Source organism: Carassius auratus, unplaced genomic scaffold (assembly GCF_003368295.1).
Source record: "Carassius auratus strain Wakin unplaced genomic scaffold, ASM336829v1 scaf_tig00017436, whole genome shotgun sequence".
NCBI lineage: Eukaryota > Metazoa > Chordata > Actinopteri > Cypriniformes > Cyprinidae > Carassius > Carassius auratus.
The window spans coordinates 19,562-38,594 of NW_020524783.1; the positions used below are offsets into that span (position 1 = coordinate 19,562).

Below are 19,033 nucleotides of genomic sequence, written 5' to 3' on the forward strand. Positions count from 1 at the left end.
AGCACTCATTCTCTTATGTTTAATAGGTTGCTTTGATGGAAATAGGCTTTCTTTGTTAATTGCAATACATGAATAAATGTCCTTGTAGCTCATGAAAACAGTATATCAGCCACACATTATGCATCTAAACAAGCCATTCAGACTTCATTTATCATATTATTCATATGCTACCTTTGTGGGCTCTGATCATTTGCACCTTAGAAGCAGCTGTTTACACATTTGACCCCTGTTGGGGAAAATGATATTGACTTAAACAGATACATTGCAGAAAGGCAAGAAATTTGAGCCAGCAGACATGTTGACCATTGATTTGTAATGAGAAGATAATGCAATTTCTCTATTCTGGACACACTAAAATTGAATGAAAATCGAACAATCAGTAGGAGTATAGGAGTACGTGCTTGTGATGTATTGCATCTAATTTCCTTCAGAGAGGAAACAATGTATGGCTTCCTGTTTGCATCATTTTGAAATAGACCAAAAAAAAAAAAAAAAAGAACATACCACTTGTCACATTTGCTCTTGAGTTTTGCCATCATTTTTCCAAATATTTAAGTTATATTAAAATGCATAAATTCAAAAATTTCCCTGCGGAAAAATGTAAAACTATACATTGTGGTTTTATTCAGCCATGTATTTTATTCAACCAGATATATTTAAAAATGTACAGGGTTGAACAAAATGAGTAATTTGCTTATCTATCTACCCAGAGGACAATGTACTTATGTGCAACCAAAATGTTCCACTCAAAACCCTGCTGTAGGAATGATAATAATAAAAAAGTTCTCATTTTTGAAAGAAATGCAGTTATTTTTGACCATGATAATAAATTATCCATTTAATAAATTAGTCAATTAGCCACAAAAGTAGTTTCTCAGAGCAGCGTTAAACCAATTTTTTTTTGTATTATGCAAAAAAAAAAAAAAAAAAACCTAATCAAAGGAACTCCCAGTAAGGTTTACTCATAAACAACAGTTCATAACTATGAATTAGTTAAAAGTCAATTGATAAGTGAAACAGTGCATTCATAAATAAGCCTTAAATCCACTCTTGTGATCTTAGGGATAGCAAATAATCAACCGAAGGAGATCATATTTTAAGCATCAATGCAAAACATTACTCCCTGTGGCAAAATATAACATCTGCAAATAGTTTCTTTTGTAGGGTACTTCTTTTAAAAGGCTTTTAAACAGAAACACAGGCTAATATTAGCAATCCTAGACACTGACAGTTCTGAGGTATAAAGTGGATCAAAAACGCATCTGCTTTGAATGATAATATTTATGCCACACTCACACAGACAAACAGACTGATAAAACAAACATATTTATTACATAAATGTGAAGAAACCACCAATATAATTCCATTACTATAATCATTTGTTTGTTTGTTTCCAAAAATCTTTAGGAGCTGCTAAACACCTTTAAGTACAACTATAAAGACAGGTTCTTTGATTGGTAAGGAAGAACTTTCAGCTGTACAGAAAAAGCATATCTTAAGTAAAAACATACTTTCAAAGAAAAAAATTGAAGTAAAACAGATAAGTGCCCTTAATGAAAGCTTTATTTGAGAAGACCAAAAGCACTTCTCATGTTGCAGCATCCAAAGCAATTATCGTAATACTGTGGGCATGAAGAAGCTCTCAAACGGTTTACTTTCACCATGCTCTCGAAGCAAAACAGTTGTTCTCACACAACAATCAATTCCTTTATCTTCACAGGCTTAATGAGTTTACAGGATGACCTCTGGCCATTTTATTCAAAACATCCGGAAATAGCTTACACAGTAACCTTTCATACCTAAATTTATTATAGCAACATTACGCAAGCTAAAAGTGGCTTTGCACCTGCTGTTGTGCTATTTTGGTTTGGTATATCAAAAAAAGGTTATCACATGAGCATATATTTTTCTATTCTGAGGTTTCAATATTCCCATTTCCATTGCAACTCAATTAAATATAATATTGACTGTAACCAAGTCTTCATATTTAGCCAACTCCAGTTTCCTGTTCATCTTTGATAACTTGTTTATCTTTTACTCCCTCATTATCAGTTTTACCATAGATCATCCTGCAGTGGCTCAAGTCACAGAACAGATCCTCAATGCTTCAGAGACCATCAAAGCAATGATATCCAGCCAAAGTAGGACATTGGGTGGGCAGACATGATGTACCACAATAATCCATATGGATGTCCTACAAGGAGGCCAGATTAACAGCCAACCACAGTGGAAGGAAAGCCAAGATGAGGTAGAGAACAATTAGTCTGATGCCAGCTGACTGGGGCATCTCAGGAAGTGATGGGCCTGATTTTACAACACTGGGTCTGGTGTAAATGTACGGATGACTCTGGGATTCATGAAAGACATTTAAAGCACGTAATAATTGAATTAGCATCATGTAATTACAGTGACATAAGGGCAAAATAAAATTACACTAATAATAATTTCTTACCACAGGGGGGCAAATGAGCTCAATAGGGTTTGAAAAGCTCTCCACCATGAACTTCTCCCCCTCAAGTTGAAACTTGGCACACAGGAAATAAGAGAAAAGATTTTAGAATGACATACCGTGCCTGTATGACAGTGACACATAATCAAAGATTGTGCCTCAAATGAGCTGCACTGCTCATAGTGTTTTTTTTTTTTACTATTTTAATCAGTTTTCTTTTCTTTTCAATTTTATTTTATATTATTATATATTTTATATTTTCGTAATTTTATAAGATTTATGTTTTAAATAGTTTGATTTTATATTTTCGTAATTTTATATGATTTATATTCTAAGCATTTTATGTGTTTTTATGTGTTGTATTAGATTTTTTTTGTGATTTTGTTCAGAGTTAAAGTTGTTACCATGTTGTTCCACAGTCCCTTGGCTAGCTCCTCATGTCCTTTCATGGTGAAGTGGAAACAGTCCGGAGTAAAAAAGCTCATGTCAATCTTCCCATTCTAATCAGAGAAAAATATAAAGCACAAATTCAAATTAAATGGAAACATTACAATTTAAAACTTAATGCAAAACTAGCAGCAAAGTGCTATTAATTATAGCAATTAGTAAACAGTCATTGGTCACTACTCACAGGGAGTCTTGGAGGATCTGCATGTTTCAGGAACGGCTGCAAAACTACAGCAAAGTCATTCTTAAAGAAGCGGTCAGTGTACAAGAGCTGCTCCAGTGCTTTCTGAGACAAACAATATGTCATTCAGCATCATATCAGCAAATTACAGATTCATTTTAGAACTGTGTAGATCATTGTGAAAGCAAACACACCTGGAATTCTAGGTTGACTCCAACAAGCTCCTTCAGATCAGCCGATCCCGCAGCTGGCTTGACCAGACAGGAGCAGAATGACCTGAATGAGAGATCAGAGCACTAAACAGGACAGAAATTATCCCGTAGCACTGACAATCGTCTTGAGCAAAACAGGCTTAATGTTGTTACACATCAACATTTAAAGACAGTTCAAAAATGACTAGCATTTTCAGTTTGCAGTCATCATCCAGGACACCACTTTCTCTCTTTGCTCGATTTTAAAAGCTTGATTTCATTTCCTGTACCTTTGGAGCAGACATCCTGGCGTGGGTTTCTGTACTTCCCTCAGGGTCTCCATCGGCAGTATCTGGACCACGTTCACTATCATTCGAGGCACCTGCAGAGGTCAATAAAAAGAAAATGTTTAAAAATATACTACAAAGTCTTCATTTATTTGATCAAAAATACAGTACAAACAGTAATTGTGTTAACTGTTACAAGGCGAAATATCTGTTTTACGTTAATATATTTTAAAATGTAATTTATTCCCGTGCTTGTAACTTGCATTATTCCAGTCTTCAGTGTCACATGATCTTTAAGAAATTGTTTTAATACGCTGATCTGGTGCTCAAGAAACATTTCTTACATTTGTGCTGCTTAATGTTTTTGTGAAAACCTCATTTCAAGATTCTTTGATGGGTAGAAAGTTCAAAAGAACAGCATTTATTTGAAAAAACTTTTGTGTAAAAGTCTTTACTTTCATATATATGGTATAGTACATTCAGTTCAATCGTTTTTAAAAGAAACATAATATATTCATATTTCACAAATAATTTTTCTGCCCAAATCTAAAAAAAAAATTACCTCATTCATCAGCATTTCCAAGGACACAGTCATGTAATGGACAAAGTTCTCCACTGAAAACAGGGACTGGGTGTATAAATAGAGAACATAAATTTAAAGGCTCCAAAAACACACTCCTACAGGACAATAAATCTGAATACAGAATCTTTAAAGGTCACTTCGGCACATTGACTATAGGCTAGAACAGTGTTTTTTGTTTTTTTTTAAGAAAACAAATTTCATGGACCATGCTGTTAATGATCATCTTTACACGCAGCTATGTGTTCACAGTCAATTTAACATTTATTTAAAGCTTCCTCTAGTTTCCGCTTTGACATTGTGAACAAAATTTGTCAATACTGTAGAAGAATCTTCTGTCTGTAGTTTGCCAAAGAAACAGCTTTGTAAGCAATGCCTTGTCTTTGCAGTAATCACAGATGTCATTCATCCCAATTAGAATGGTCAACAGTTTCCAGTCCTCATCAAAGTCAATTTCCTGTAGCAAAAGATGGAAATATCACAATATTGACAAGATTTCACCATCTGTATTTGTAGTTTTGCAAACGGCATATTCAAAAGCACTGTATCAAAATAATACACATACCTCATATGTTTTCAATGTATCAATCAAATGCCTGACTTGTTCAGGAAGATTACTAGGAAGACAACAAAATTCATATATCATTAACTGATCAAATAACACAACAAAATTAAAAAGTAAAAACATCTTGATGGCATGTTTTCAAGTGTTTTATCTTTAACAACCATTTATGAAGAATGACTAATGATGTACTGGCATTTACAAGGTGTTGTGTCCGGTTACAGCCAGGTTAAATCCAGTCTCACAGAGGGGCGCTGGGGTCCCATGGACCGTCTTGGTTGGGGCAGGTCCCACTAAATGGGGGTTGAAGAGTCGAATGATGTCTACAACATAAGCACAGAACAGCCTGGGTCACTAGTGCAGTTAGCCTTTTTATCAAGAATTTCACAACCAAACTATGAAGATTTCTGGTTGTTAATGCTGAATATGACTGATATAAAGGCAAAAAGACGTACTTGCCAGTGTAATGACATCTTGAAAGGACCCATAGCCACCAATGCTGTTAAAATATGGAATAATCACAATAAAAAGAGCATTTTATTGGCAAATAGAAGTCACTTGATTACTAAAAGTAGCAGCCATACAGAAATAAAAAGTATTAGTGATACCTCCAAGACACGTGACGAAATTCAATAGGTATTCCAAGAACTGTGGTTGCATTTGCACCAATGGCTGTCTACAAGAGAGACAATTACTATTGTTAGAGATTATTATTATGACGCTACACACCTGTATCATCAGTAACTGTATTAGTTACTAATTATTTTGTTATTGTTTTGCTTAAAGGCATAGTTCACACAAAAAATTTAATTCCATCATCATTTACACCATCATGTGGTTTCAAACCGTGACTTTTATTCTTTTGTGGAACATAAAAAGGTATTTTGAGAAATCCATGTTTGTTTTTTTGTTCGTCCAAACAATGAAAGTCAATGGTATCCAAAACGGCTTGGTTACCAGCATTCTTCATACGTTCTTTTGTATTCAACAGAAGAAAGAAAATCATACAGGTTTGGAACTACACGGGTTCATGACAGAATTGAGATTTTTGGGTGAATTATTCCTAGTTGTTTACTTCATTTTTGACCTATGAATGAGTGTGATTAAAGATAGTGTATAATTAGTTCTCTTGTCAGCTAACTAATGAACAGTGTTCATCACAGTGCACTAAATTGAAAAAGGAAAGAGTAAATAATCACACTCACTGTCAATGAATCCCCAAGGGCAGCGATCACTTTAATATCCGCTGCTTTCACCAGCTCGACTGCAATAGAGATGCAGCGAATCAGAAGATCAGGCACCAAAATATTATCAAAAAATTCTGATGTGATGAAGTTTGCCTGTGGCACAACAAGAGCTAACATTCATCAACAATGATAAACATCAGGACCTGGTTAAAAATGACCAAACAGCCTCACGTAGAAATGTGACTAGTACTGAAAGCTTGTATAAACAACTTTGACCATATTGATCAGTAGTCTGATACACTACGTGGACAAAACACTGACCCTAGGCCATCCTACCTGAGGTGGGCACAGAAAAAGAGGGGCTCATGTCAGGACACATGAAAGGTGGGTGTTTGAAACTGACTGGCCTGGTCTTCTCAGGAAACTCCTATAACAAAATAACCAGCTGGTTTCTGTGATGTCACAACTAAAACATCATTCAAGCCACGGACCACACCATAGACCAACTGGAGGACTAAAAGATGTTTACATTATGATTTATTACAGATAAACCAATCGGAAGGATGTAACATTTCAACCTGAAAACATGCTTGAAGACAAAAAACATTACCAACACAAATACACAAACGCACCGTTCGAAGTGCTTCCTCGCTGTAGTGACTGAGTCCTTCTTCATATTCCAGTCTCCACTTATCACCTTGGAAAAAATGTTAAGATCCATGAGCAGTTTGGACTTCACAAAAGTCATAATATGACAGTCTGGCCTCCACTGACAAGCACAAAGGCCTCCAACACAGCTCCACGCAAACATCTCCTTCCTTCATCCTAAGTCAGTCTCACACATGTAACGTGGGCCCTGCGCTCCAGCTCATCTTCCCAGGTCTGGATGCTTCTAGCACTTACCTTTGACAGGACAGAGGACTAGCAAGCAGGTTGCCACGGTAATGAAAAGCCACTCCATGGTGGAGCGTTTCCAAGCGGATTAGCACAATGGATGTGCGTGTAGAGAGAACGGGGCCATTATATCAGTGCCCCTTTATCTCCCCCACCCAAAACAGCTGAGTGACGAAGTTCAGGCCCACCAACATAAAGCATGATCCAGGCGCACATGCAACTGCCAGAGGACTGGTGACCATTCACAACTTTAGAGAGCTTTAATGGAAGCCATGTCGCACTGGGGCCCGGGAGAAACAGACCCCCAGCTCAGATCAGGACCAGGAACCCTTTCAGAGATGTTGTGCACACTGGATGTTTTTTTTTGGACTGAAGGTCTAATTATGTTAAGATAGAAAATTACATTCAGCTGTGAAACCACTGATTTTTATTAGATATTTAGAAACTTTGTCATGTTATTATTTCCTTTGTAACACTCTTCTGTTGTGATCTATCTCAGTATTATGTGCGGTTTGATTGACAGGGAACATAGAAGAATTTGTTATATCACTTTCAAAGCTTCAAACCATTGCTGAATAGCAAAAACAATCTAATGCTCTGGTGAATCTTTGCAAGAAAAAAAAAACAGATCTTTACATCCACATACATACATTTACATTGCAGACTTTTTTTCACATTCTGGTATTGCTATTTTACCTGAAACAGCAGACACCATTCACAATTTCAATTATCTGAAATATTTTTCCTCTGAAAAAGAACCTAAAACTGAGATTTAGCACAAAAATAGCCACATCCCAAAACAAATGAATCAGCTTCAGGAACTTAATGTTAGATTGCACAGAGCTACAGATCTTACACAAAAATCAAAAATAGTTCTGAGAGCAATGTATTGATTTTACAATAAAAAAGGAAAAAGGTGTCTTGTAGTACCAAAAACTGAATATTATAGCCATACAGCAAACCCTTGATGAATTAAAATATTTGTGAGTATGCAGAGGAATTTAAGACCCATTTTGGAAACTTTTGGAAAGGCTGAATGAGTGCTGAAGGAGGAGTTTTAAGGTAACTAGAGCTTCAAAAATCTGAAACAATACTGGACACCAGCCATAATTGCACTGAGTCTTTACCAAAAAAAAAACACCCTACAGACTTTCATAATAATAAAAGGAGATCAAGGGCTGTAGTCATCTCAGTGATTCAACATTTGGCAAGGTGAGCGTTTATGGCAATAACAAAACCTTTTGAAAGATTGCAAACCTTAGACTACTTACCGTGTAGTTTATTCATCTGTAAATGTGCACATTTTAGACATCAAGACAGTGAAAGTGCTAGTGAAAACTACTTTTGTCCTTTTGCACGAAGTAGATTAGATCCTTGGCTTTTAGCACAGTGGCAAGCAAAAAGCAGAAACAAACTAATGGAGTTCATTCACCATTATTGTCTTTTCCCCCCACATAGTGAGCATTGATTTGCACAAATGTTATTTCACCTGGCAAAACCCTGAGGTGCACATTTAAGATATTGTAGAAGTTTGTCTAGTTTTTCTCCAAGCCACAGTTAAAAGCCTAAAGAGGGGCTGGACATGGCATTGAGAGTCCTGGAAGCTCTTTTGGGGTTTATAGGATTAAAGACCACAGCAGGGTTTTGGTGTCATCGTATGTCCCGAGAGAAAGAGATGCTAATGGGCCTCAATTTGTTCTCCCATATCCTAGTCCTGTTCGGTCACCTCCACCCTGATCTCTGCTCTCTCACTGTTCCTCAGGCTCTCCTGCAGGCTGCTCAGGCTGGCCCGGAGGTCTAGGGGGCACTGGAGGGGCTCTGGGTATGGCTTGGTGCTGTCTCTGCCGATATGCGATCACTGTGCCCAAGAGCAGAGCAATGACAGTCATGAGGTACAGATCCCACTCTGGACCCAGTAACTGGTCAAGATCCACCTGAGATAGAAGCTCCTTCAGCTGAAGGAAAAAAAGATTCATGTTATTGGTTTTCCTTGAATAGAGACAAACCAGATTTCAGGTGGATGCTCACTGACGGATGTGACTTACATTGAGATCCTGCAGGTACTGTAGTGCATAAACGAAGCCCAGCTTACAGAGGGCCAGGAACACAGGAACCTGGGCATCAGGACTGGCTTCTGCAGCCATATCATAGAAACGTTTAGCCAGATGAATGTCCTGTGGAGGAACAATCAAAAATAAATAAATTATGCTACAGATCAAATGTGATCAGTACAATTTTTAGAAAGAAAAGAATACTTTTATTTAGAAAGGGCACATTAAACTGATCAAAAGTGAAAGTGAAGACATTTATGACGTTACAGAAATTTTCCCAATTAAAATAATTACTGTTCTTTTAAAATTTAAATTCATCAAGGAATCCTGAAAAATGCAACTGGTTTCAACACTATCACTGGAGACTTTGCCATCACATGAATAAGTTACATTTTTAAATACATTAAAATAGAAAACTGTTATATCAAAATGTAATAAATAAGGTCACCATTTTACTGTTTTTGATCAAATAATACATCTTACAATTGTAAATATGCACAGATATTTCACCTGTTTAATACCAAGGCCCTTCTCATGCATGTAGCCCAGGTTGAACATGGCCTGTGCACTGTGCTGTTGCTCAGATGCCAGGCGATAATGTATGACTGCAGTCTCATAGTCCACATCAGTGCCATAACCGTAGAAATGATAGTCACCCAGCTTGATTCTGGCCACTGTGTAGCCTGCGAAGAAAACGAAAGAGAAAACAGATAATGGGTATTCAACAGCTTCATAGAGCCATATAAATATACACATACAGTACTATAACAAATTATTATAATAAACCTTTTGAGACTATGAAGCTGTTGAATATATATATAATATATATATATATATATATATATATATATATATAATATTTACATTTAGCTTATTTTGCAACAATGATTGTATGACTTTAAATTATCCTGCTTATTACGTAGATGTGTTATTACGTAGAAGTGAATGAATGGGCATGATATAGTGAAATTATTTCATCAATATTTACATCAACTGAATAATATGAAAGTAATGAGTGTGACAAAAGTGTCACAGTGTAGAAGAATGGTTGCCAGAGACAACAGCAAAATACAGTTAAGCAGCAATGATACTGAAATGTGAGACGGCAGGATGCTGTGAATCTCCAATCAGAATCAAGTATTTGAGAGAGCCATGGAGTAAGCAGTTATATTTGTCTCACTATAATTATTGTAAGGTCATCAAAGCACTTTGGCATTTAGCTAGAGTGACTGTGGGTTGAAGAAAACACTCTAACCTTGAGCAGCTGCTCTGGTCCAGTGGAGCAAAGCCCGTGGATACGTTTCATTCTCATTGAAAATTTGTGACCCCTCTGAAAAACACACAGACACAGAACAAAGATTTCTTTTTATGTGAAATGGCTTAAGATAGCTTGGATTTAATTTAGCAAGAGACAGTAAACATGATGACTTTCGGTGCAGACTGCTTTACCTTCACAAAGATTCTGTAAACTTTAAGAGCTGCTACATCTTTACACGTAAATTTCCATAACGTACTATCCGGTTGCTTACAATGACGATGATACAAATAATAAATAATAATAATAATTACAATACATTTTTTTATCATAATATAGAGATTTCCAGGGCAGTTTTTCATTAGCATGTCAGTGACATTTCATTCATGACAAGTAACATCTAGCAAAATCTTTTCAGAACACATTTATATTTAAAATATTTTACAACAGAACATAAAATATTAATAATTATATTCTCTTTGGAAAAGTATATTATATAGAAATTTAAAAGCTATACATAAATGACCTTTCCAAGCCTAAAAATAAAAACAATTCATAACAATGGGAAATCTGTGCTTTATTACAAAATGTTGATTATGGTCAGGGGAGGATGGAAAGACATTTAAATAGAAGTAACCTTTTTTCTTTTCTTGAAGTTTCATATATCTTTTAAATAAAGATATGGTTGAAAAGCAAAATTCTAATTTCAAGGCAGATCCTGGCTGATTTGAGAACTATTATGACAGATTTAAAGTATGAGAAAAACACTGGTGCTTGCTCTCAGACCAACTTGTGACAAAATACCACAATTAATATGCATGTAGGTGTGGGGGGTCTAGAGCAGAGCACTGACTCACTTTGATCGAGGATGAAGGCCACATTGCTCTGGGCGACCTCATAGCCCTGTTCAGCCAGCAGGAGATACTGTACTAGAGCCGAGTCAATGTCGCCCTCCTTAAAGCTTCCGTATGCTGCCATGAGTCTCTCAGACCATCGGCCGCGCTCACACACATTCTTGAAGAGCTGGTCTCACAAACATACAAATACCGTCAACTATCAGAAAAGTGTTTTGAAACATGGCTATGCATGACGAAATAATGTCTCACCTCAACTGCAGTGTGGCAGGAGCGCATGACCCCAGTCCCTGTGGCATGCATCTGGGCTAGATTATAGAAGGCTAGGATGTGACCCGCTTGAGAAGCCAGGTTAAAGAATTTAAGAGCCTGTTTATAATCACGTTTCACCCCGATTCCATCTAAAATATGAAGAAAGTTAAAGTCATGAATGCACTTTTAATACTCAACACCCACCAGCTGAAATGACTAACACACTTCTCAGTCCTCACTGTTTGTCAAGATCATGTCAAAGCAGAATGCAGGTGGGAGTTTGTCATGGCAACAATCACCGAGGCAACCAAACTAAAAGGAGTCAGCTGTGATTTAAGATAAAAATAAGACAAATCGCTATTGAAGTGGTGCAACAGTGAGCTAGACAAGCAGCTAGAAAGAGGGAAAAGAACAAAAGAAACAGGTTTTGAAGCAGTATTTTTAGAGCAGAGCAACACTTGAAAAAAAGCTTTTCTATATTTGTTTTAAATTCGGGTCTATTAATTATAAAATATCAGCAATATTTGTTGTTGTTGTTACTGTATTATCATTTGAACATCATATCTGGTAAAATAATTTGAATGTCTGATGAAATTATTTTAAAATGATTTTATATAATAACAAGAATACTTTATACTGTTCTATATTCTGATGCATGGGCCAAGCAATTGTTGGGAATATGCACACTTCTGTATTTGCTATGAAAATATTAGTATTAAACTTTTTTAGTAAATTAATGCATTATTTATATATCGAATCTAACATTCAACATGTAAGGAATGTATAGAACCTCATGAATGACACTTTTGTGGAATTGGCCTTTAATGGCTCAATAAAATCTGTTCCTTAGTGTCATAAATGGCTGACTTTTTTCCCTTTTGCTGTAACAGCAGGAAAGGTAATGATACAGAAGTGAAGGGGAAAAAAAGAAAGCAAATTATTCACACGCAATCGCTTTACACACTTACTGTAGTACATGGTTCCCAGCTGTAACTGTCCATCCACCCATCCTTGCTCTGCAGCCTTCTGAAAATACTTCAGTGCCAGGTCATAGTTCTGCAGGATTGAGAAGAAACAATAACTCAAAATGTCTTTCAGTAATTGCACAATGTTCAGTTGAACCCATCCAGGAAACTCACCACAGGAACACCCCTTCCATACAGGTAAGCCATACCAAGGCCACTCTGGCCAACCGGATTTCCCTTAAAGAAGCCAATTAAAATTACACATTAGAGGAGAACACCTGAAAATAAAGTTTTGGATCAAGACATGAAAAAAAATATATATATTCTCACCAAGTCAGCAGCCTTTTTGAAATAATGCAGAGCCGTGTCATTGTTCTGAGGCACATACTCACTTCCTTCAGAGTACATCTGAGACAACAGAATGAGAGTTAATACAAGAGTGAGACCATTAAGCTACAGTCAAGGAAAACTAAAAAAAGACTCAAGTCTATACCTTTCCAAGGAACGCCATTGCATGTGTGTTCCCTGCATTTGCTGCTTGGTTGAAGTACTCATACGCTCGCTGAAAAGAATGACAAATAGAAAATAACTATAAAACCATTAAATGAAATGCACATAAGTTGGCAGAGCCCAAAAAAAATTACCTGATGATTCTGTTCCACACCTCGTCCTCCATGTAAATGTAACTGTCCCAGACCCACCTAGACAATTTTTTTTAATGTGATGGTAATAATCAAAAATACAAGTACATCACAAGGCCATTAACAACTAAATATGAAAAAGACAAAATAGCTGCAGTGATACGGTTTATGTTCAACTTCAAATAATGCAACTGGTTGAAATTCTTCTTAGACCAATCCAAAAAGGTTTTCTTTTACCTGTGCCTGCACATCTCCTTTCTCAGCCAAGAACTGGTAGTACTGGATTAAATCCTCCTCCAGCATTCCACTGCTAGAACCAGGATTTTCCACTTCATCTAAGAGCCGGATCCGCTGTACTGCACTGCCCCCTGTCAGGGATACATCGCTGGCCACTAATAAAAAAAAAAAAAAAAAACATTGCCTTAGGTTACTAAGACTTAACCACTTAATTCAGATCTGAAACGAGTTAGAAAAATTGAGCAGTACCAGTGATTACAGGTGAGCAGAAGGAGCAAAATTCAAACCAACAATAAATGATGTCAGACATTTTACAGTTATTTATGTTCACAGTGTTGCGGAAAAAAATGAAAAAGTCTCAAACAGGTTTTTTTTGGACTGGGGAATAAAGGCACAGAGACCATGATTATAGTTAGTAAACAAGATATCTAGATATCCATGGATCCAGATAACTTCTTTTAAATGATGTTGTGCTGAAATTAGACATGTTTAGACATGTATGAGGACTGCATAGAGATGTGACAAGACTCACCGTAATTGGCCACTAGTCTGTAATGAGTGAGAGCAGATTCACAGCTCTGAGGAACCCCAACACCTCCCCAATATCTGTAGCCCTGAGAAGAAAAGAAAAAAAAGGAGAAAGGCTTTTAGTAGACGGCAGAGCCAGGAAATGCAGGCCACACAAGCCTTTCCTTGAGAAAGTAGTCATGGATAAATTATGGTGCAACAGGATCTGTGGTTTCAATTTTGCTTCATGTAACAGACCCATGATGTCGGTCACAATTTCAATAGATCCAAAGGTTTGTTTAGACACTAAACTTGATATATGCAAAGTCAAATGAAGACTTGACACATATAATAAGTCAGTCATTAAGTCTACTTTCCTGAGTTGAACAAGATCATCACAGGACAGAGAATCATTCTTACCAGAATCATCTGTGCTACTAAGTTTCCACCCAAAGCTCCAAAGGTGTAGTACACCAATGCCTGCAATTAGATGAAAGAAAGCATTTAAATTAAACATTTACATTTAAAATAAAGATGCTTTGCTTTCTAGATAAACATCATCAGAGAATACCTTTGCTTGACTTGAGTTCACTCCTAATCCCGCAGCATATAGGAAGCCAAGTGCCTGTGTGAACACAAATTGATTGGGTCCTCAATGTAAAAAATAAATAAATAAATAATAATGATGATATTAAAAAATAAAAAAAATTAGTTTTCCTGATACAATAGCACAGCAGTGATACAACAACCCCACACACAGCTGCTTTTCTTAACAAATGGCTTGAAATGAGTCACGGGACAAAAAAAGCATCAGTATTATCATACAAAGATGACATTTAGTTAATAAACGGTTGCTATTACAGTCTGGGCTTTAGGGGAGCCCTCCAGTGCCAGTTTCTCGAAGATCTCCTTTGCCTGAGGAATGCTCTGGGGTAAGTGGTCTCCAAACAGCATGGCATATGCCACCTTCTCCATGGCCTTGGTATGACCCATCTCTGCAACTTTCAGGAGTCTGTCATACAACCTGTAATACAAAAATCAACATAAATATGAATATACACTGCCATTCAAAAGTTTGTGGTTGTTAAGACTTCTTGACTTTGAAAGAAGCCTCTTATGCTCACCAAGGGAGCATTTAATGGAATAAAATACTGTAAAAACAGTAAAATTATAAAATATTGTTATAATTTAAATTTCTATTTTAATATACATTTCAAAATGTAATTTATTTCTGTGATGGCAAAGCTTTCAGCAGCTATTACTCCAGTGTTACACGATTCTTCAGAAACCATTCTAATATGTTTATTGCTACTCAGGATAAATGTATTTGTAATTTCTTTTGTGAAAACAGTTTGTGGATACATTTAAGATTTTTTTTAATATGCTATACGCTTTATTAGATGGGTGAGCAACTGTTTGGATACATGTTTGGACAGAAAACTAATCTTTGTTATACACAGCAGCTGCCGAGTGAATGAGAGTAGGATTACAACAGAACTTTCAACACACTCCAATGCATCTAGTATGACAAAACAGCGCTGCTTTACTCTACATGACCGTAAAGAGCAGAAGCAGTTGACTGTGGCATAATAAAGGCTCTGCTGCTTTCGAGTCATGTCTCTCATTATCAATCGCTTCAGTGGCCTTGTTTCGCTTCAACGTCTTTCAGCCCCACCCTGTTTCATACTACAGTGATATTAAAGATTTCTTAACATATTAGATTCATCCATGAAAATGATTTCTGCCCGTGTCCCTTCAGATTGCATCAGCTCTGGAGATGACAACACAACTCCCATGACTCATGGCATCATCAAACTATGCCTTTGTTTCTTTGCTTGATTTGAATATGCGCCCTCTAGCGGCAGAAATCACATATCGTGCCTTCAAGGTACAAATACTCAAATACTTTAGGGGTAGTTAAGCTACAAAGATGTGTCCTTGAGGGTATTGCACAGGCTACGGGCTTAGTACCAATCCAAATTCTACCCCTTTCCCCTTCACCTTCTTTTCGCTCGTTCACGTGAAGGGGTGGGGGGAAGGGCCAGATAGCCTTTCAACCTAAGTTTTTTCAGGAACCTCAATTCAAACGAAGAGGTATGATAAATTTCCCTGCATACGGCAATATGACTGCCCGAGCAAGCATTTTTTGGCATTTATAAGGATTTCAATAACAAATAATCATTTGTTTTATGTTGCATTCAATCTTGTGTTCATATGTACATTTATGTTCTCCAAAGAAATGTTTGCAAAAAAATGGTTCACTAATGTAACTGACTGCATGATAGAGTCACAAAATATTTTATTGATATGCGATGATTCGACAACATAAATACTAGTCTGGTGGCAGGTAACTTATCTTTTACAGCACATCTGAGTTTGTGATAAACATAGGAGCATTGCGAAATCGTATGATGACGTGTTACGGTGTAGTAGTGGTGTCCCATTTTTGGGGGGGAATATTTTCAGCCCTACCCTTTGACACTATGTTTCAAGGGGCAAGGGGTAGGCATAGAGAATGGGTTTAAAATAGAATTGGAACTGGGCCTTAAATTGCAGTTTTTTTCAGACAGTGTAGGTTAAATACAAATAACAATTAAACTGTTGAAAGAGCACTGCAAGAAAAATATGGCTGCACAGCACTCACTCTTTCTTCTGGCTCCTTCGGTTGGTGCTGTTAAGCATCTTAATTGTGTCTTGGTACTGTTCTTCAGCCTCTTCCATCAACCTCCTCTGCTCTGCCTGTTCCTCCGCTGTGAGGACAGATGGACACATTACATGCATTTGGTATAAAAACTGCAAGTGCTGCAAATCACAACTGATTTATAAAGGTCTGTAAAGTTAGCACTGAGCTCTTCATATCTAGACTACTTGTGCAGAAGTAGTGAGCATAGCTTTCTACTAAAATGCCAAGAACTTTCAACTAAAGTACTATACTTTTTCAAGTAGACTGTAGATTCACAATATGAAACAATATCATTCATTTTTATAATATTATGTACACTAAAGTATTTGACCAATAACAGCTCACTCACTTTCACAGAAACCCCATTTCTTATCAGTGCTGTAGTCGTACGTTGTGGCACACCACAGCCTCCCATCTACTCTGCCTTCAGTAGTACACTCCGAAAACTCTTTATCTTGGAAAAGAAATGGAAACACGCAGGGCTCTCCAGAGGCTGTTCCACCAATCACCACTGGAACTATGATAAACACCAATGAGAAAATGAAACAATAACCAGACACTTTCACAGGAAACCAACTACACACGTGAATGCATGGGTGAGCAGGTTTCTTTTCTTAACAAACATCGCAAACTGTGAGATGACGAAAAACAAATAAAGATCTTATGCCGTAAAACCTAAAGATAAGTGACATATACATTATCAAAACCTTGCATCTGGGAGCAAAAGATTAGCTGAGTAGTAAAGAAAGATGAATAAATATTATGCTAAATGAACGGCAAAACCAGAATACTACATCTTATTCAGGATGCACCTGCAGACCCCATCTGGATCTACTCACCTTTTTTATGACGCTCTTCTTGTGGCGGAGGTTGACTTGGAAGGTCTTCCTGTTCAATCCCCTCAACCTCACTCTCCTCTTCATTGTCTGTTGTACTGCTGTCAGCCTGGGTCTGTTTAGGGACATACGCATTCCCCACCACAAATTTGGAGCCCTCATTACCATCTTTGCTCTGATTTTGACAAATCCAGAGACAGAAAACATTAGTACGACTGTTGAAACAAAATGTTAATTCACATGCATATGTGTATGTGTATATATTTATATGTAGTGTATACAGTGATCTTTTGAATAAATCCATAAACATTACATTTAGAACATGGATTCTATTTTCTGTTAATAACACACAAAAAAACACTGATACCCAAGTGCAAGTTGCATGGCTCTGATAATGTGTCATTATGTTTTAATGCTGTATTACCTTAGACTCACCACCTGCAACTTCATCATCTGGAAGTACTTCTGTAATCAAGATGCCAAACAGTGACGTTTACAGCGCATATACACTCTACAGCACATTAAAATATATTGAATGTAAATGTTAAATAGCTTTACATTTGAGTTAACGACTAAATAAACATTCATTTTCCTAATGATTCAAGAAGAGCCTGTGACTCACCACCAGCTGTCACTTCCAAAGTCACCGCTAAAGCCAAAATAAGGAGACAAGACTTCGTAGTGGGATTCATGTTGCCAGAGTGTGCAAAACGTGTGAGTGAGTGTGTGGACGACTAAAAACCTGACTTAGTTAAATCTACACACTATCTGTTGTCCTAGCTAGCCATTTCGCTATATAAATCTGTCAGTTAACTGCATAATCGACTAGCTATAGAACTTGACCAGCGAGCCAATCAATCAAAAACTTCTCCCAAGAGAAAAAAATTGATTATAATAAAACAACCCATTCGTATAAACTGAACATGAACACGTTTTTCAAAGCATTTTCAGCTAGCAGCTCAATAGTGTAACGTTAACTAACTCAATAACAGACTGTTTACACAGCTAGCACAGCTAACGTTAAACAAATAACACTTCTCAGAAACTAATGGCGTGTCTGTCGCGGACCATGAAAATATTACAAGACGATTCCGGAATAAAGTTTCCAAGGCAACTGCAATGTTGGTTAAATTCAGTAACACAAACAGTCGTCGATATGATTTCTAGTGTTTCAGCGTATTTCTGTTCACTGGACTGACCCCTATTTCCTAATCCGCCGCGGCTTCACCAATCAGGAGACGCTATCGGAGAAATCAGCCAATCGCTGCCCTCCAAGAGTCAGTTGCCCCAATCAGATGTTCACACACAAGGTGCCTGAGATACGCGAACGGAGCAGAAGTACACACGACAGTTTGCAAGATGTGGGAACGCCTCGGAACAGCTGACTCTCTCTCAGCTGTGTGTGAAATAAACAATATGGAAATATCAGACATTATATTATTATTAGAAATACTAGAAATAAATATTTTAAATAGTCTGCAAATAATCCACACACATAAGCGATATAATTGTTCGAAAGCCGGTTCTGAGGCTGTTATAAGTTATAACCATTTATTTTTTGTTTTATTACAACAGTATATTTTTTGAGGAATCAGGATTATACGATCAATTCGACTTTCACTTCTTGATAAGCAAACATATTTTTCTCTTACTCCGTTTTTCAATAGTTCATTATCTATATCTGGAATGCCCAGACATAACATTCAAACATACTTCTTTTCAAACATTACATAAACTCTAATGCACATGCAATAACAATACAAAAAGAATCCAGGCACCTTTTTTTTCACTGTAAAGGCACAGATGTTTGTGGGCTTCCAGCAATTAACTGGGACAGGCAGAGTATACAAGAAGTGTTTAATGTTCACAGATATCTTTTTTTCATCTGTTTCATCTTTTCTTCATTTTCACCGAACCTCCAAATGCTCCCCGGGTGCCGCAGCATAAATGGCTTCCCACTGCTCCATGTGTGTG

At 36.9% G+C, this 19,033-nt stretch overlaps 3 protein-coding genes across 4 annotated transcripts; all 3 read right to left on the reverse strand.

Moving 5' to 3' along the window:
* Nucleotides 1–2,164: 2,164 nt before the first annotated feature.
* LOC113075673 (phospholipase B1, membrane-associated-like) lies at nucleotides 2,165–4,214 on the reverse strand. The gene is made up of 7 exons (XM_026248350.1): nucleotides 4,118–4,214; nucleotides 3,559–3,650; nucleotides 3,272–3,353; nucleotides 3,081–3,182; nucleotides 2,854–2,949; nucleotides 2,453–2,524; nucleotides 2,165–2,347 (listed from the first exon to the last, which is right to left on the reverse strand). Exons 1-7 carry the CDS (start codon nucleotides 4,148–4,150, stop codon nucleotides 2,195–2,197), a joined length of 630 nt encoding a protein of 209 aa, XP_026104135.1. The 5' UTR covers nucleotides 4,151–4,214; the 3' UTR covers nucleotides 2,165–2,194.
* Nucleotides 4,215–4,387: 173 nt separating this feature from the next.
* Nucleotides 4,388–7,074, reverse strand: LOC113075672 (phospholipase B1, membrane-associated-like). Its single transcript, XM_026248349.1, has 9 exons — nucleotides 6,788–7,074; nucleotides 6,517–6,581; nucleotides 6,221–6,311; nucleotides 5,903–5,961; nucleotides 5,306–5,373; nucleotides 5,153–5,196; nucleotides 4,900–5,020; nucleotides 4,701–4,752; nucleotides 4,388–4,592 (listed from the first exon to the last, which is right to left on the reverse strand). The coding sequence occupies exons 1-9, from the start codon at nucleotides 6,843–6,845 to the stop codon at nucleotides 4,416–4,418; spliced, it is 735 nt and encodes a 244-aa protein (XP_026104134.1). The 5' UTR covers nucleotides 6,846–7,074; the 3' UTR covers nucleotides 4,388–4,415.
* Nucleotides 7,075–7,188: 114 nt separating this feature from the next.
* On the reverse strand, nucleotides 7,189–18,245 carry LOC113075669 (protein sel-1 homolog 1-like). Of its 2 annotated transcripts, none has more exons than XM_026248344.1 (21): nucleotides 17,682–18,245; nucleotides 17,484–17,524; nucleotides 17,063–17,174; nucleotides 16,573–16,740; nucleotides 16,185–16,290; nucleotides 14,402–14,564; nucleotides 14,112–14,165; nucleotides 13,961–14,020; nucleotides 13,566–13,647; nucleotides 13,034–13,188; nucleotides 12,800–12,856; nucleotides 12,649–12,717; nucleotides 12,486–12,563; nucleotides 12,330–12,392; nucleotides 12,159–12,246; nucleotides 11,191–11,339; nucleotides 10,942–11,107; nucleotides 10,085–10,159; nucleotides 9,340–9,512; nucleotides 8,824–8,952; nucleotides 7,189–8,733 (listed from the first exon to the last, which is right to left on the reverse strand). In XM_026248344.1, the coding sequence occupies exons 1-21, from the start codon at nucleotides 17,749–17,751 to the stop codon at nucleotides 8,527–8,529; spliced, it is 2,265 nt and encodes a 754-aa protein (XP_026104129.1). In that variant the 5' UTR covers nucleotides 17,752–18,245; the 3' UTR covers nucleotides 7,189–8,526. The 2 variants fall into 2 exon arrangements, with proteins under 2 accessions (XP_026104129.1, XP_026104128.1); XM_026248343.1 differs by having other exon boundaries at nucleotides 17,063–17,234.
* Nucleotides 18,246–19,033: the final 788 nt, after the last annotated feature.

Excerpts from the sequence above, each read along its gene's own strand:
- LOC113075673 (XM_026248350.1), bottom strand. The coding sequence starts at position 4,150 with ATGACTGTGTCCTTGGAAATGCTGATGAATGAG. Across the intron at positions 3,183-3,271 it reads GAGTCAACCTAGAATTCCAG|AAAGCACTGGAGCAGCTCTT; the intron begins GTGTGTTTGCTT and ends TGTTTGTCTCAG. Across the intron at positions 2,348-2,452 it reads AGCTCATTTGCCCCCCTGTG|AGTCATCCGTACATTTACAC; the intron begins GTAAGAAATTAT and ends CATGAATCCCAG.
- LOC113075672 (XM_026248349.1), bottom strand. The coding sequence starts at position 6,845 with ATGGAGTGGCTTTTCATTACCGTGGCAACCTGCTTGCTAGTCCTCTGT. Across the intron at positions 6,582-6,787 it reads AGTCCTCTGTCCTGTCAAAG|GTGATAAGTGGAGACTGGAA; the intron begins GTAAGTGCTAGA and ends ATTTTTTCCAAG. Across the intron at positions 6,312-6,516 it reads GCGAGGAAGCACTTCGAACG|GAGTTTCCTGAGAAGACCAG; the intron begins GTGCGTTTGTGT and ends ATTTTGTTATAG.
- LOC113075669 (XM_026248343.1), bottom strand. The coding sequence starts at position 17,751 with ATGAATCCCACTACGAAGTCTTGTCTCCTTATTTTGGCTTTAGCGGTG. Across the intron at positions 17,525-17,681 it reads TTTGGAAGTGACAGCTGGTG|AAGTACTTCCAGATGATGAA; the intron begins GTGAGTCACAGG and ends TCTTGATTACAG. Across the intron at positions 14,166-14,401 it reads GCTCCCCTAAAGCCCAGACT|GCACTTGGCTTCCTATATGC; the intron begins GTAATAGCAACC and ends GTGTTCACACAG.